Genomic DNA, 17306 nt, shown 5'->3' on the forward strand with positions numbered 1-17306 from the left:
GAGAATAAGAACACCTCCTCCCAGCTGCCCACTGCACTGAAGATAGGAAACACTGTCACCACTGATAAATCCACCATAATTGAGAATTTCAATAAGCATTTTTCTACGGCTGGCCATGCTTTCCACCTGGCTACTCCTACCCCCGGTCAACAGCACTGCACCCCCAACAGCAACTCGCCCAAGCCTTCCCCATTTCTCCTTCTCCCAAATCCGTTCAGCTGATGTTCTGAAAGAGCTGCAAAATCTGGACCCCTACAAATCAGCCGGGCTAGACAATCTGGACACTTTCTTTCTAAAATTATCTGCCGAAATTGTTGCCACCCCTATTACTAGCCTGTTCAACCTCTCTTTCGTGTCGTCTGAGATTCCCAAAGATTGGAAAGCAGCTGCGGTCATCCCACACTCTTGACCCAAACTGCTACAGACCTATATCTATCCTACCATGCCTTTCTAAGGTCTTCGAAAGCCAAGTCAACAAACAGATTACCGACCATTTCGAATCTCACCATACCTTCTCTGCTATGCAATCTGGTTTCAGAGCTGGACATGGGTGCACCTCAGCCACGCTCAAGGTCCTAAACGATATCTTAACCGCCATCGATAAGAAACATTACTGTGCAGTCGTATTTATTGATCTGGCCAAGGCTTTCGACTCTGTCAATCACCACATCCTCATCGGCAGACTCGACAGCCTTGGTTTCTCAAATGATTGCCTCGCCTGGTTCACCAACTACTTCTCTGATAGAGTTCAGTGTGTCAAATCGGAGGGTCTGCTGTCCGGACCTCTGGCAGTCTCTATGGGGGTGCCACAGGGTTCAATTCTTGGACCGACTCTCTTCTCTGTATACATCAATGAGGTCGCTCTTGCTGCTGGTGAGTCTCTGATCCACCTCTACGCAGACGACACCATTCTGTATACTTCTGGCCCTTCTTTGGACACTGTGTTAACAACCCTCCAGGCAAGCTTCAATGCCATACAACTCTCCTTCCTTGGCCTCCAATTGCTCTTAAATACAAGTAAAACTAAATGCATGCTCTTCAACCGATCGCTACCTGCACCTACCCGCCTGTCCAACATCACTACTCTGGACGGCTCTGACTTAGAATACGTGGACAACTACAAATACTTAGGTGTCTGGTTAGACTGTAAACTCTCCTTCCAGACCCATATCAAACATCTCCAATCCAAAGTTAAATCTAGAATTGGCTTCCTATTTCGCAACAAAGCATCCTTCACTCATGCTGCCAAACATACCCTTGTAAAACTGACCATCCTACCAATCCTCAACTTTGGCGATGTCATTTACAAAATAGCCTCCAATACCCTACTCAACAAATTGGATGCAGTCTATCACAGTGCAATCCGTTTTGTCACCAAAGCCCCATTACTACCCACCATTGCGACCTGTACGCTCTCGTTGGCTGGCCCTCGCTTCATACTCGTCGCCAAACCCACTGGCTCCATGTCATCTACAAGACCCTGCTAGGTAAAGTCCCCCCTTATCTCAGCTCGCTGGTCACCATAGCATCTCCCACCTGTAGCACACGCTCCAGCAGGTATATCTCTCTAGTCACCCCCAAAACCAATTATTTCTTTGGCCGCCTCTCCTTCCAGTTCTCTGCTGCCAATGACTGGAACAAACTACAGAAATCTCTGAAACTGGAAACACTTATCTCCCTCACTAGCTTTAAGCACCAACTGTCAGAGCAGCTCACATATTACTGCACCTGTCCACCTATACTGCACCTGCCCACCTATAATTTAGCCCAAACAACTACCTCTTTCCCTACTGTATTTAATTTATTTATTTATTTTGCTCCTTTGCACCCCATTATTTTTATTTCTACTTTGCACATTCTTCCATTGCAAATCTACCATTCCAGTGTTTTACTTGCTATATTGTATTTACTTTGTCACCATGGCCTTTTTTTTGCCTTTACCTCCCTTCTCACCTCATTTGCTCACATCGTATATAGACTTGTTTATACTGTATTATTGACTGTATGTTTGTTTTACTCCATGTGTAACTCTGTGTCGTTGTATCTGTCGAACTGCTTTGCTTTATCTTGGCCAGGTCGCAATTGTAAATGAGAACTTGTTCTCAACTTGCCTACCTGGTTAAATAAAGGTGAAATAATTTTTTCTTTTTTAAATGCATGTTAGAAGCTCCTTTGGCAGCGATCAAAGCTGTGTGTCTTCTTGGGTAAGTCTCTACGAACTTTAAACACCTGGATTGTGCCATATTAGCCCATTAGCCCATTATTATTTTCATAATTCCCCAGTATTTGCCGATGTCAAGCATACCCATACCATGATGCAGCCACCACCATGCTGGACAATAAGAAGGCAATTACTCAGTGATTTGTTACGTTGCGTTAGATTTGTCCCAAACATAAGGCTTTGCATTTAGTCCAAAATGTGTACTCCTTTGCCATCTTTTTTTGCAGTATTACTTTAGTGCCTTGTTGCATGCAAGATGCATGTCAATCAAGTCATTATTGTGGAGTCACTACAATGTTGTTGATCCATCCTGAGTTTTCTCCCATCACTGCCATTGCTCTGTAATTGTTTTTAAATATCCAATGGCCTCATGGTAACATCCCTGAGCCATTTCATTCCTGTCCTGCAGCTCAGTTCAGAAGGATGACTGTATCTTTGATGTGTCTGGATGGTTTAATATATAATCCACAGCATAATTATTCATTTAACCATGCTTAAAGACATATTCAATGTCTGATTTGTTATTGTTACCCAACTACCAATCACTATCCTTCTTTATGAGGCTTTTGAAAATCTCCTTGGTCTTTGTAGTTGAATCTGTGCTTAAATTCCAAGACTTAAGTTATGGTATTGGGGACAGAGGAAAGGTTAGTCATTCAAAAATCATGTCAGCCCTTATTATTTCACACAGAGTGAGTCAATGTAATTTTACCCCTGAACTAATTCAGGCTTGCCTGAGCAAAGGGGCTGAATCCATATGCAATGACTATATTTTAGTTATCACATTTTTACAAATAATAAATAATAACACTTTTCCTTCCGCTTTGACATTACAGAGTATTTTGTGTAAATTGTTGACAAAAAAATCGGATTCAATCTATTTTAATCCCACTTTGTAAACGCAATAAAATGTAAACAAATCCAAGGAGCATGGCACTGTATGTGCCCACTGGGCACACACTGGTTGAATCAACGTTGTTTCCACATAATTTCAATTAAAGTACGTTGAACCAACGTGGAATAGACATTGAATTGTTGGCTGTGCCCAGTGAGTCAATTGTTGAATTGTTTTCTGATGTGACAGTGTCCCTGTGGCTTGCCAACAGTTAGCCAGGACCACAGCTTTTGCACAGGAAGAATGGACGGTATGTTTCACTTCCTGCGGTGACATCTTCCCCATTAACCTCTACCAGTCTCTCTCAGGTCCTATTCATGAGGTTAGTTTTGGGTCATTTTCATGTGCCCTTACACACCCTTTCATCATTAGTCATAGTGGAATGAGTGCAGTGTTAAACCAGTTTGAATTAGCTATGCGTACAACACACTGGAGCTATATCCCTTCCAGACCAAATGTCCTTAGACATATCAAAAGATATTAAATAAAATGAATGCGTGCATGTGAATATAAGACTTTGATTAGTACTAATTACTCTAACCCCATGCCGATTACACTAATTAGGGCAATGATATTATTCAAATGTACATCTTTAGACCAGAGTGAAAAGAGACCAAACAATGACTTGAATTATTCCACACACTTTTATTACTTTAACTTAGACTGCTTGCATTGTTTTCTATTGATATTTAAAATGACTTTGTTTGCCAGTGCCACCTCCCTCAAGCTGAAGGACCCTGTATCTTCAAACTTAGGTGAGCAGTTTCAGACTAGAATTCAGCTTCCAGCAATTCTGCTCTCCCATGGGGATCTCTGGTACTCTGCTCTGGTTACCACATTTAGATGAGGAGATGGTAAGATGGTATGAGGCTATACAAATTCAATGTATTATCATTATTAGTGTATTATCATTTATCTATTCACATTGGGGCTCCCAATGTATTTTGCATGGCAACACTTGGCAGGTGATTGGTAATGTGTACTCTTGTTGAGGCTAGTCGCAGACAAGAGGTCAAGGCATTTATGGCACAGGTGTTAGTGGACACAGAGGTGGTAGTGGACACACAGGTGGTAGTGGACACACAGGTGGTAGTGCACACACAGGTGGTAGTGGACACACAGGTGGTAGTGGACACACAGGTGGTAGTGGACACACAGGTGGTAGTGGACACACAGGTGGTAGTGGACACACAGGTGGTAGTGCACACGCAGGTGGTAGTGCACACACAGGTGGTAGTGAACACACAGGTGGTAGTGCACACACAGGTGGTAGTGGACACACAGGTGGTAGTGGACACACAGGTGGTAGTGGACACACAGGTGGTAGTGGACACACAGGTGGTAGTGGACACACAGGTGGTAGTGCACATGCAGGTGGTAGTGCACACACAGGTGGTAGTGCACACACAGGTGGTAGTGCACGCACAGGTGGTAGTGGACGCACAGGTGGTAGTGCACACACAGGTGGTAGTGCACACACAGGTGGTAGTGGATGCACAGGTGGTAGTGGACACACAGGTGGTAGTGGGCACACAGGTGGTAGTGGACACACAGGTGGTAGTGCACACACAGGTGGTAGTGGACACACAGGTGGTAGTGGACACACAGGTGGTAGTGGACACACAGGTGGTAGTGGACACACAGGTGGTAGTGCACACACAGGTGGTAGTGGACACACAGGTGGTAGTGGACACACAGGTGGTAGTGGACACACAGGTGGTAGTGCACACACAGGTGGTACCACAGAAAGTCCTGCCCATGGTGCTCTCCCACTACCTTATGCCTTATGGTTACATAATTAAATAAATAAGAATAAGAATAGCTAGTGTAAAGTACAGTATATTGTACCCATTATGAAATAGTATCCCACAATCTGGTTATTAGGCTATGATATAACATGAGAAGGAATTAAATAAATATGATTCTACATATTTCCATAGCCTATACATTACATACCCTACACCCATTCAATTTCATTATTCATCCTTCTTTAAAAACACTTAATTAACTGTAATTAATAGCACATAAACTCTTTGTTAATACTGACATTTTTATTTGACCTTTATTTTAGCAGGGAGTCCCATTGAGATCAATGTCTATTTTATAAGGGAGCACTGCATACACAATTTCCAAATACAACATCATACAAATATACAAGATTTCAAACACACTCAAGAGAAACAATCACATTCCTTAGTAAAGAGGTCCCCAATCAATAATTTGAACTTTATGAAATTGTGCCATACTTAACCCTGCGTTCATTATGACCATGCGGAGGTACCTACAGAGCGCTCTGGATTCTGCGAGAGGGAAGAGAACTGATGTACTGTATCAGCGCTAATCCGCTACATTGAGGCATGCGCTCGTTTCACTGGTAGAAAGTCAGGTATTATTTGGCGCAATAGTGGATGGGCTGCAACGTTTTCAGCAACGTGGATGCTTGGGCATCTAAACCGTGATGTAAAGTGGACAATTTACGGAAGACATCCACAAAATGAAGACACTAGTGGTATGTTTGTTTTTTTAACTCTTGGAAAGAGCGAAGTTAAGGGGAAAATAGACATCTAGCCTACTTCTACAGTATCGTGCTGCGAGTCTTGTCTACTGTACTCTCCTGTTTAAACATGTTCCTCTCTCTCTATAACAATGGGTTGGATGATGGATTTAAAGATTAGAATTTAAAGAGTTCCAGAGCGTACAGCTGTCATTGTTTTTAAATCATAGAGCGCATCTGTTGTTTTGAGTAGGCCTAGTGGATGAGATGAGAAAAATGAAATGTAATCACAGAAAGAAGATATATGCTATTATTTGTCATCGCACAATAATTTTTCTAAGCTGTTAACAGAGTTTAAAATGTCTCATTTGTCATTATATTGTACAATAGAAATGCTATAAATAAGTCACTAAAGCGGCAATATGTAGCTTTTTGGGTACACGACAAAATGAACATGGAAATATGAGATGGATCTGTCATTCTCTTTCAAAGCTAGTCTAAGAAGTGGTAGAGTGGTTCTGTGTGCACTATTTATATGCATCCCGTTCTTAAATTGAGTTATTTTTCGGTTTTGTTTAGGCCTAACAGCTTCAAACAGCTGAAAATACAATATTTTTGGTTATTGAAAATATATTTCACAGCTGTTTAGATGATGATTCTCTACACTATACATTGACTTGTTTTGTCACATAAACTGAAATTAGGCGAACTAATAGTATACTGCTTTCTTCTTCTTCTTGCAAACCGGTTGAGTACCTCATGATATAGCCTATTTTACCAATTCCCTCCATATTATAGTGCCATGGGGTTATCGGCATTATCGTTATTACCATGGGTACCATTCTTATGGTTGTGTACAACAACAGCTTCACCGACACGTCAGAGTTTCACTCAGAGAAGCCCGGGAAAGCGCAGCCTAAACCACCAAGAGCCCTATCATCAACTCTAGAGGGCTACACTGGACTCATCAATCAACAGGTAAGCAGTAGGCTACACTGGACTCATCAATCAACAGGTAGGCTACACTGACTATTAGTGCTGGGTGATATGGCCAAAATATCATATCACTATATATATATATTTTTTAAATTAGGTATTGTGGAATTTGACAGTATTTTATGTTTTTGATAATAATAATAATAATAATAATACAAGTTCTAAATATACTTTATGAGTAGTTCATGACCCTAGGGTGGAAATGATTTCAGTAGGTCTTTCTCCATTCTGAATGTTTTATATTGTTCAATCCAACTTCAAACAAAAACCACTTTCAGCATTTCAATACATTTCTGCATTTCCTGCACTTTTGTTATCATTTCCACACTGTACCCCACAGAGATGCATAATATGGGCAAAACAATCTAGGCTTAGTTAACTGGTGAACTATTGGAATCATGGAAATAGAATGTTTAATCGAATTCTATAGTTGGAATATAGTGGGCAGCACCTTAAATACAATGTTTGACATGACAACGAATGAATAAACCAGGAAGGAATTATTGATAGTGTCGGAGCTAAAGTGTTGGTCAGTGTTTCCAGGCAAACCTAATTAGATGTTATATTACATGTTTTCTTACCTCGTGTAGCTAGTCAACATAAGCATGCGTCGATTACTCCTCTCGACTACTCCTCTCGACTACTCCTCTCGACTACTCCTCTCGACTACTCCCCTCGACTACTCCCCTCGACTACTCCTCTCGACTACTCCTCTCGACTACTCCTCTCGACTACTCCTCTCGACTACTCCTCTCGACTACTCCTCTCAAAAAACATGCTTATCTAGGCCTCCACCAGCACTGGTACCAGGCTGTATTAGCTAGATAAATTTGCTCTGACTTAGTACATTTAGCAAGCTAACACTTTATTCTAGACAGAACTTGCTAAGAAAAGACAAACAAGCAGACAGTAGTTTTTAGACAGTAAGATACACAAAGTAGTATTGTCATTATGCAGCAGGAGGAGAGGGAGAAAGAAGACTCAAGTAACAAACGAAGTTAACCATAAAAACGTCCATTACATACGCCTGATTTGCATATCACATTTAACAAAACAAACATTGAAATACTGTTATACAAGGTAAAGTAAAAACCCAAACAGGTTCCTGCATCAATAGCGGTCCATAATAAAATAAGGTATACTACCCAGCCCTACTGACTATAATAATGTGGTTTTCTGTGGAAAGAATGTATGGACAACCAATGCTGTCAACAGACAAAGGTTGTTGCATGTATAATTTATTTCAAAGGCTTTGTAGCCTAGATATTTCAACATTTTCGGTATTCAGTAAATCCTATCTTCCAAAGCACTGTTTACAACATGATCACTAGACTTTTCAATTCCCTGATGCCCTTCGTTGCCACACACACCTTCATACAGTCTGTTTAAGGTTCAATCATTTGGTATTGGTATTTTGGTACTATATTAGGATTCCGATTAGCTGTTGCAATATCAGCATCTGCCTCTTCCTGGGGTTCACACAAAACATGAAACATGAATACAGAACATAAATAGACAAGAACAGCTCAAGAACTGAACTACATACATTTAAAACAAACTAAGGTGAGGGCTAATCGATTCTGTGTCTTTTGAGTACAGTTGTAATCTGTGGCCTTACCCGATATGTTGGGCATCAGGCACCTGAGAGGCACATTGATTGCTCTAGTGATGTTGTGCATTTGTAATTCATGCTGCTCCTCCTGATATGTGTTCAGTTGTTGTCGTTCAGGTAATACTGGCAGGTCAGCTCACATGAATATGAATAGCCCAGGTACTGTAGGCTACACTTGAAATGGCATATTGCTAAAGCTTTGGGGATTTCCCTTGAGCCAGACTGACTGGGTATAGGCCTTTGATAATGGTAACCGTTTGCAGTATGTTTGAGTTCCATTTCCAAAGCAGTCAATTAGGATTATTGGTAGTCAGATTATTTTGATTAATTTGTCTTGAAAGCAATGCCATTATAACAGTTTGTAGATTATACAGGGTTTGGTTTATGGGCAGTTTATGGGCAGTCAGTGTCCTTTGCTGTATTAAGATCATAGTGTACATGAGGTCTATCTGTCCAATAGACAGTGTCCTTTCTTCAACTATTTTCCGTTTTGATGTACAGGTGGAGTATCTTAATTTGGTTAATGTGTTGTCGATGAGAATTTTTCTGCACTGCAGGAAATTCAAATGAGCCTTGTGATTTACATAAAGTCACTGAAAAGCTGCAGTTCTCTTTCTCTCTCGCTTAAACGCTAAAGCACAAGAGAGAATAACTGTCCTATTACTGTAGATCCTACTTTGACATTCAAATGTACAAAAATGTATTTGAAATGCAGCCGTACACATCAACAACCATTGTTTTACATAGCTTTATAACACAAAATAGATATTGATCTCCATTACGACATACAAGTGTACACCTAAACTATAGCCTATCACAACTAATTTCACATTAGAATAATTACTTTTTTACAATCAAAAACGAAACTGGTCAAATTAAGATCCTACATCTGTACTGTGCATTGTTTTGACCATCAGAATATATTTCAGCTATGCACTTTTTCTTCATTTCAGATGTGAATTACTTACTTTTAGTAGTTGTTATTTGAATTGGGAAACAGATGCATGACAGAACTGAATATATTGTTTTCTTTCTTTATGATAAGTACTTGAGTGTAGTCTAGACAATGTTGTCTCCTATATTACTGCAGTAGTCTCTTCGAGCTTGGCCGTATAGGTCTCGACAGGGATGCCCCATCTTAAAATTCTCTCTGTAGTTTGATACGCTTTCTCCAAATTCATAATTTATGCGTGTGCCTGACATAAAATATTTAATGAGAAAACGTATTTTAAGGAGAAGCATCCTGTGCGTAAAGCTTCAAAAGCTTCCCAAGTAGTCTCATACAAGAGCTAACCTAACCTGTATATCATATAGAGTAGCTTTATTCGTATACTAACCTACTTTTCATTTCTCATGCTCACAGAGCTATGGCGGATAACACTGTGTTGACCTGAAAGTGGATCAAAAGGCTCATGATGTGTTTTGGTAACTGTTCCCTGTAGGAGAAAGCTATTCCTCCTTTAACTTCAGGCTGTGTAACAATCAAGCTGTGTATCATTCCAAAATATCAAATGAAGCCATTGATAGTGCCTTTCATAACGCTGTCTGATTAAGATGGCATCTGCCCTTTGAACAGACATACACACACACCAGCAGACAGACAGACACACACACACACACACACATATATACACACACACACATATACACACACACACACAGAGCAGACAGACAAACCCTACCAACCCCATTCCTCAACCCCAGTAAAAGTTCTCCAGTCAGACAAAATGGTGTGCCTCATGGGTTGTTGTTAGTTCCTTTGGATTTTGCTTGTTGTTGTTCCTGAATGAATGAAGATGCATAGCATACTCATAGTATTGTGCATGTTGATTCTGTAGCCAGGGACTAACTTACACTACTAAAAGTATGTGGCCACCTTCTCATCGAACATCTCCAAAATCATGGGTATTAATATGGTGTTGGTCTCCCCTTTGCTACTATAACAGCCTCCACTCTTCTGGGAAGGCTTTCCACTAGATGTTGGAGCATTGCTTCCATTGAATTCAGCCACAAGAGTGTTCCAATTACTAATCCCAAAGGTGTTCAAATGAGTTGAGGTCAGGGCTCTGTGCAGGCCAGTCAAGTCCGACAAACCATTTCTGTATGGACATCGCTTTGTGCATGTGGGCAATGTCATGCTGAAACAGGAAGGGCCTTCCCCAAACTGTTGCCACAAAGTTGGAAGCACACAATTGTCTAGAATGTCATTTTATGCCGTAGTTTTAAGATTTCCCTGCACTTTAACTAATGGGCCTAGCCCGAACCATGTAAAACAGCCCCAGACCATTATTTATCCTCCACCAAACTTTACAGTTGACACTATGAATTGGGTCAGGTAGTGTTCTCCTGGCATCCGCCAAACACAGGTTCGTCAGTCGGCCTGCTAGATGGTGAAGCAGGATTCATCACTCCAGAGAACGTGTTTCCACTGCTCCAGAGTCCACTGTCGGCAAGCTTTACAAGCAAGCAAGCATCCCAGAAAAGTGCTCAAAATAGCCCACGTTAACATATGTAGCTTAAGAGACAAGGTTCATGAAATTAATAACATGCTAGTAACATATGACATTCATATTCTGACTATCTCTGAAACTCACTTAGACAATACCTTTGATGATACAGTGGTAGCAATACAATTGTATAACAGAATGCCAATGGTGGAGGTGTTGCTGTTTATATTCAGACCCACTTTCCTGTAAAGATTAGAGAGGATCTCATGTTAAATACTCTTGAAGTAAAATGGCTACAGGTTCATCTGCCTCACCTAAAGCCCATTATTGTGGGAAGCTGCTATAAACCTCTAAGTGCTAACAGACAGTATCTGGATAACATGTGTGAAATCCTTGACATGTATGTGATATCAACAGAGAGGTATATTTTCTTGGTGATTTAAATATTGACTGGCTTTCATCAAGCTGCCCACCTAAGAAAAAGCTTCAAACTGTAACCAGTGCCTGCAACCTGGTTCAGGTTATCAGTAAACCTACCAGGGTAGTTACAAACAGCACAGGAATGAAATCATTAACATGTATTGATCACATCTTTACTAATCCTGCAGAAATGTGCTTGAAAGCAGTATACAGATCCATTGGCTGTAGTGATGGCAATATAGTAGGAAAACCAATGTTCTAAAGGCTGGGCCTAATATAGTGTGTAAGAGGTCATACAATACGTTCTGTAGTGAATCCTATGTTGTTGATGTAAATAATATTTGTTGGTCTGTGGTGTGTAATGAGGAGCAAACAGACGTTGCACTTGACACATTTATGAAATTGCCACTCCTATTTGCTATAACTTCAATTTAATCCTACTAGAAAGTGTGTGCCTTCAGGCTTGGAGGGAAGTGAAAGTATACCAAAGAATAGTAATGGCTCAAATAGCCGACCAATCAGCCTGTTAACAACCCTTAGTAACATTTTTGAAGAAATTGTGTTTTACCAGATACAGGGATAATTTACAGTAAACAAATTGACAGCAGACTTTTAGCACTCTTATAGGGAAGGACATTTAACAAGCACAGTACACAAATGACTGATGAGTGGCTGAGATAAAATGATGATAAAAGATTTTGGGGGCTGTTTTGTTAGACTTCAGTGTGGCTTTTGACATTATCGATCATAGTTTGCTGCTTGAAAAACGTATGTGTTATAGCTTCACATCTCCTGCTATATTGTGGATAAAGAGTTGCCTGTCTAACATAACACAGAGGGTGTTTTTTAATGGAAGCCTCTCCAACATAATCCAGGTAGAATCTGGAATTCCCCAGGGTAGCTGTCTAGGCCCCTTGCTTTTTTCAATCTTTAATAACAACATGGCACTGGCTTTGAGTAAAGCCAGTGTGTCTTTGTATGGGGATGACTCAACACTATGCATGTCAGCTACTACAGCGACTGAAATGACTGCAACACTTAACAAAGAGCTGCAGTTCATTTCAGAATAGGTGGCAAGGAATACATTTGTCCTAAATATTTCAAAAATTAAAAGCATTGTATTTGGTACAAATCATTCGCTAAACCCTAACCTCAACCAAATATCGTAATGAATAATGTGGAAAGTGAGCAAGTTGAGGTGACTGAACTGCTTGGAGTAATCCTGGATTGTAAACATGGTCAAAACATATTGATACAACAGTAGCTAATATTGGTCTGTCTATAATAAAGTGTTGTCTTCTGTACCTTCTTAATAGCACTATCAACAAGGCAGGTCCTACATGCCCTAGTTTTGTCGCACCTGGACCACTGTTCAGTTGTGTGGTCAGGTGCCACAAAGAGGGACTCAGGAAAATTGCAATTGGCTCAGAACAGAGCAGCACGGCTGGCCCTTGGATGTACACAGAGAGCTAACATTAATAATATGCATGTCAATCTCTCCTGGCTCGAAGTGGAGAGATTGACTTCATCACTACTTGTATTTGACATGTTGAATGCACCGAGCCGTCTGTTTAAACGACTAGCATACTGCTCAGACACTAATGCATACCCCACAAGACATTCCACCAGATGTCTCGTCACAGTCCCCAAGTCCAGAACAGACTATGGGAGGCGAACAATACTACATACAGTAGAGCCATGACTACATGGAACTCTATTCCGCATCAGGTAACTGATGCAAGCAGTAGAATCAGATTTAAAAAACAGATAAAAATACACATAATGGAACAACGGGGACTGTGAAGCAACACAAACATGCACACACACACACACACACACACACATAATAACATCCGCACTATACACACACTTACACATGGATTTTGTGTTATAGATATGTGGTAGTGGATGAGGGGCCTGAGGGCACATACTTAGTGTGTTGTGAAATCTGTTATGAATATATTGTAATGTTTTTACAATTGTATAACTGCCTTAATTTTTCCGGACCCCAGGAAGAGTAGCTGCTGCCTTGGGGATCCATAGTGAATACAAATACAAGTACACCACCCCAGCCGACGCTTGGCATTGCGCATGGTGATTTTAGACTTGTATGCGGCTGCTCGGCCATGGAAACCCATTTCATGAAGGTCCTGATGAACAGTTATTGTGCTGAAGTTGCTTCTAGAGGCAGTTTGGAACTCGGTAGTGAGTGTTGCAACCGAGTAAAAAATGTATGTTGGTGCTCCACGCTTCAGAACTCGGCGGTCCAGTTCTGTGAGTTTGTGTTCTCTACCATTTTGTGGCCACTTCCTACCACTTTGAGCAGTTGTTTCTCCTAGACGTTTCCACTTCGCAATAACAGTACTTACAGTTGACCGGGGCAGTTCTAGCAGGGCAGGAATTTGATGAAACTGACTTGTTGGAAAGGTGGCATCTTATGACGGTGCCACATTGAAAGTAACTGAGCTCTTCAGTGAAGCATTCTACTGACAATGTTTATCTATGGAGATTGCATGTCGGTGGGCTCGATTTTATAAATCTGTCAGCAATGGGTTTGGTTGAAATAGCCGAATCCACTAATTTGAAGGGGTGTCCATATACTTTTGTAAAATACTGTATAGTGTTTCAGAATGCAGAAAAGATAGGTCTCCTCTGCCTGTCTCCCTGCTCCCTCAGGGTGTGAGTGATACAGAAGTAGTGAGCCACGGCACGTGAAAGGACTCTGTGTCTCTCAGGTGGCTCCAGACAAGGAGAGGCTACAAAGGACAGGAGTTGAGAACAGGAAAAAATCAGGAGCTGTGTCTGGAGATGTTCTGTTCACGGTTGAATGGTTACAAGCTTCAGAGAGTTTTGGCTGCTATTGTACTGTACATGTGCAGCACAACTAAGTCCTCTTTTCTTCCAGCTTCCCAAACTTTTCCAGAAAATCAGAAGCAATTTAATGTCCACTCCCAGCCAAGAGCTAGAATGTGATGATGAAATAATTGAGTAACTTGGACTAAACAGGATAGGAATACGTTTTTACTTTGTTATATTTGGTCTAAATCCAAGAAAAGACAGCACAGTGAGTACATCTAGTTGTTGTTCTCATTCTCCCCATATCATGATATTGTGTCTGACACACATGTGGGATCTTCATTTGAGCCAGTTTACTACAGCAGGAAAAGAATCCTGCAGCAACAAGGACATGTGAATTGTTATGTGGATTATTTTTTATCAATATTTTTGTAGGGGTTGATACATTTTTCATAAGGGAAAATCAAGTCGGAAATTTCAACGTGGAAATTGCAAACTTCAGAAGCCTTTTTATACCTCAAATACCCTACAAGTTTTATATTTCCTGCATTGAAGGAAAGTTATCCTGCAAAAGGGTGATCAAATGAAGATGCAACATCTGTATTCATTGTGTATTGAAAAATCTTCCCTTTTGTTGTCCTCTGCCATCCTATTGACAGCTGGCAGTATAGCTGCACGATGTATACTGTACTTCATCAATCGTGGACTGCCTTATCTCAGAGTCTGTTCTCCCCCTGTGGGGACTCTCAACTTTAGCTCTGTAGCTCTGTAGATCCAGAAAATTATTATCTGGACTCAGAGCCTTTGAGCCTGGTATCAATCACTATCTGGACTCAGAGTCTTTGAGCCTGGCATCAATCACTCTCTGCACTCAGAGCCTTTGAGCCTGGTATAAATCTCCAGACCCACCCAGAGACGGTTGGAATCGGCCTATGCTGCAGGGCTCCTTGATCACACACATACACACTCGTGTGGTGTACACAACCCCACAACTAACCCCAATACAGCCCCAGCTGCGTGAGTGGTGGTGGTGATGGTGGTAGTGGTGGTTGTGGATCTGTGAGCTAGGTGGTGGTGCTTGTGGATCTGTGAGCTAGGTGGTGGTGGTGGTGGTGGATCTGTGAGCTAGGTGGTGGTGGTGGTAGTGGTGATGGATCTGTGAGCCTGGTGGTGGTTGTGGATCTGTGAGCTAGGTGGTGGTGGTGGTGGTAGTAGTTGTGGTGGTGGTGGTAGTAGTGGTGGCGGTAGTAGTGGTAGTAGTAGTGGTGGCGGTAGTAGTGGTGGTGGTGGGGGTGGTGGTGGTGGTGGTGGTGGTAGTGGTGGTGGTGGGTCTGTGAGCTAGGTGGTGGTGGTGGTGGTTGTGGTTGTGATGGTAGTGGTGGTGGATCTGTGAGCTAGGTGGTGGTGGTTGTGGTTGTGGTTGTGGTTGTAGTGGTGGTGGTAGTTGTGATGGTGTTGGATATGTGAGCTAGGTGGTGGTGGTGGTGGTTGTGGTTGTAGTGGTGGTGGTGGTTGTGGTTGTGGTTGTAGTGGTGGTGATGGTGGTTGTGGTTGTGGTTGTAGTGGTGGTGGTGGTGGTTGTGATGGTGTTGGATATGTGAGCTAGGTGGTGGTGGTGGTTGTGATGGTGGTGGATCTGTGAGCTTGGTGTTGGTGGTGGTGGTGGTGGTGGTGGTGGTGGTGGTGGTGGTGGGGTTGGTAGTAGTGGTGTTGGCGGTAGTAGTAGTGGTGGTGGTGGTGGTGGTGGTGGTGGTGGTAGTGGTGGTTGTGGATCTGTGAGCTAGGTGGTGGTGGATCTGTGAGCTAGGTGGTGGTGGTGGTGATGGATCTGTGAGCCTGGTGGTGGTTGTGGATCTGTGGTGGTGGTGGTGGTGGTTGTGGTTGTGATGGTGTTGGATCTGTGAGCTAGGTGGTGGTGGATCTGTGAGCTAGGTGGTGGTGGTGGTGATGGATCTGTGAGCCTGGTGGTGGTTGTGGATCTGTGGTGGTGGTGGTGGTGGTTGTGGTTGTGATGGTGTTGGATATGTGAGCTAGGTGGTGGTGGTGGTGGTTGTGGTTGTAGTGGTGATGGTGGTGGTGGTTGTGGTTGTAGTGGTGGTGGTGGTGGTTGTGATGGTGTTGGATATGTGAGCTCTAGCTTCTTCATGTCTGATCCTGGAGGCTGATAAAGGCCACACATATTTTGATATTTGTTTCAGTAGTCCATTGTTAACATAGTTCCAAAATGTTTTCATATTGCATCATATGATGCTGCATTTTGCGTCATATGATGCAAAATACATCATACGGGTATGATTTCTGTAGTTTGAAAGTTATATATCTTGCAAACTCAATTTATGATAAGCAAAACGTTTTGGGACTATGTCAACAATGGACTAATGAAACAAATACCAAAATATTGTTTTGGGGTTGAGTTTTCCTTTAATCATGATGAATAACAGGAGAGGTTATTCCTTTTTACCTCCTACGTACCACATACCACCCAGTTCCTGCCCCACTATCTGTGCTTTGGAGCTTTAGACAATGAATATGATGTGTTTCCTCTCTAACGCCCAGGAAGCTCCGATTCAAACTTCCAATAGACAGCTCTGGTTGTGGTTGTGGTTGTGGTTGTGATGGTGTTGGATGTGTGAGCTAGGTGGTGGTGGTGGTGGTGGTGGTGGTGGTGGCCATAGCGCCCAGGAAGCTCCGATTCAAACTTCCAATAGACAGCTCTGGTTGTGGTTGTGGTTGTGATGGTGTTGGATGTGTGAGCTAGGTGGTGGTGGTGGTGGTGGTGGTGGTGGCCATAGCGCCCAGGAAGCTCCGATTCAAACTTCCAATAGACAGCTCTGGTTGTGGTTGTGGTTGTGATGGTGTTGGATGTGTGAGCTAGGTGGTGGTGGTGGTGGTGGTGGCGATAGCGCCCAGGAAGCTCCGATTCAAACTTCCAATAGACAGCTCTGGTTGTGGTTGTGGTTGTGATGGTGTTGGATGTGTGAGCTAGGTGGTGGTGGTGGTGGTGGTGGTGGCGATAGCGCCCAGGAAGCTCCGATTCAAACTTCCAATAGACAGCTCTGGTTGTGGTTGTGGTTGTGGTTGTGATGGTGTTGGATGTGTGAGCTAGGTGGTGGTGGTGGTGGTGGTGGTGGCGATAGCGCCCAGGAAGCTCCGATTCAAACTTCCAATAGACAGCTCTGCAAGCGTTATAATGTCAAAATATGTTCGTTACTCACCAAATACAGTATGGAGTTTCGATTGGCAACTATCTTCATTTACTCCCGTTTCTGCCGGTATGTACATCCAAAAAAGTTCTAAATACACATTTACAAGCTACCGAACAAAAATGCCTATTCAGCACCTCCAATGTATTGAGCTGTTGTAGACTTCGGACCTGTGTGTGGCACTAATGAATGATTTACATTGGAGGTGCAGGAATAGGCATC

The 17306-nt window shown here is 42.3% G+C and overlaps 1 protein-coding gene across 2 annotated transcripts in view; it reads left to right on the forward strand.

Moving 5' to 3' along the window:
• The first annotated feature begins 5478 nt into the window (after window positions 1-5478).
• The window catches only part of LOC109888517 (alpha-N-acetylgalactosaminide alpha-2,6-sialyltransferase 5-like), a 34960-nt gene continuing 23132 nt past the window's right edge, over window positions 5479-17306 (forward strand). For both annotated transcript variants that reach the window (XM_031822446.1, XM_020479689.2), the window contains exons 1-2: window positions 5479-5625; window positions 6409-6588. In XM_031822446.1, the coding sequence (XP_031678306.1) occupies window positions 5611-5625; window positions 6409-6588 (195 nt within the window). In that variant the 5' untranslated portion in view covers window positions 5479-5610. The remainder of the gene's footprint in view (window positions 5626-6408; window positions 6589-17306) is intronic.

This window comes from Oncorhynchus kisutch, linkage group LG4 (assembly GCF_002021735.2).
Source record: "Oncorhynchus kisutch isolate 150728-3 linkage group LG4, Okis_V2, whole genome shotgun sequence".
Classification (NCBI taxonomy): Eukaryota; Metazoa; Chordata; class Actinopteri; order Salmoniformes; family Salmonidae; genus Oncorhynchus; species Oncorhynchus kisutch.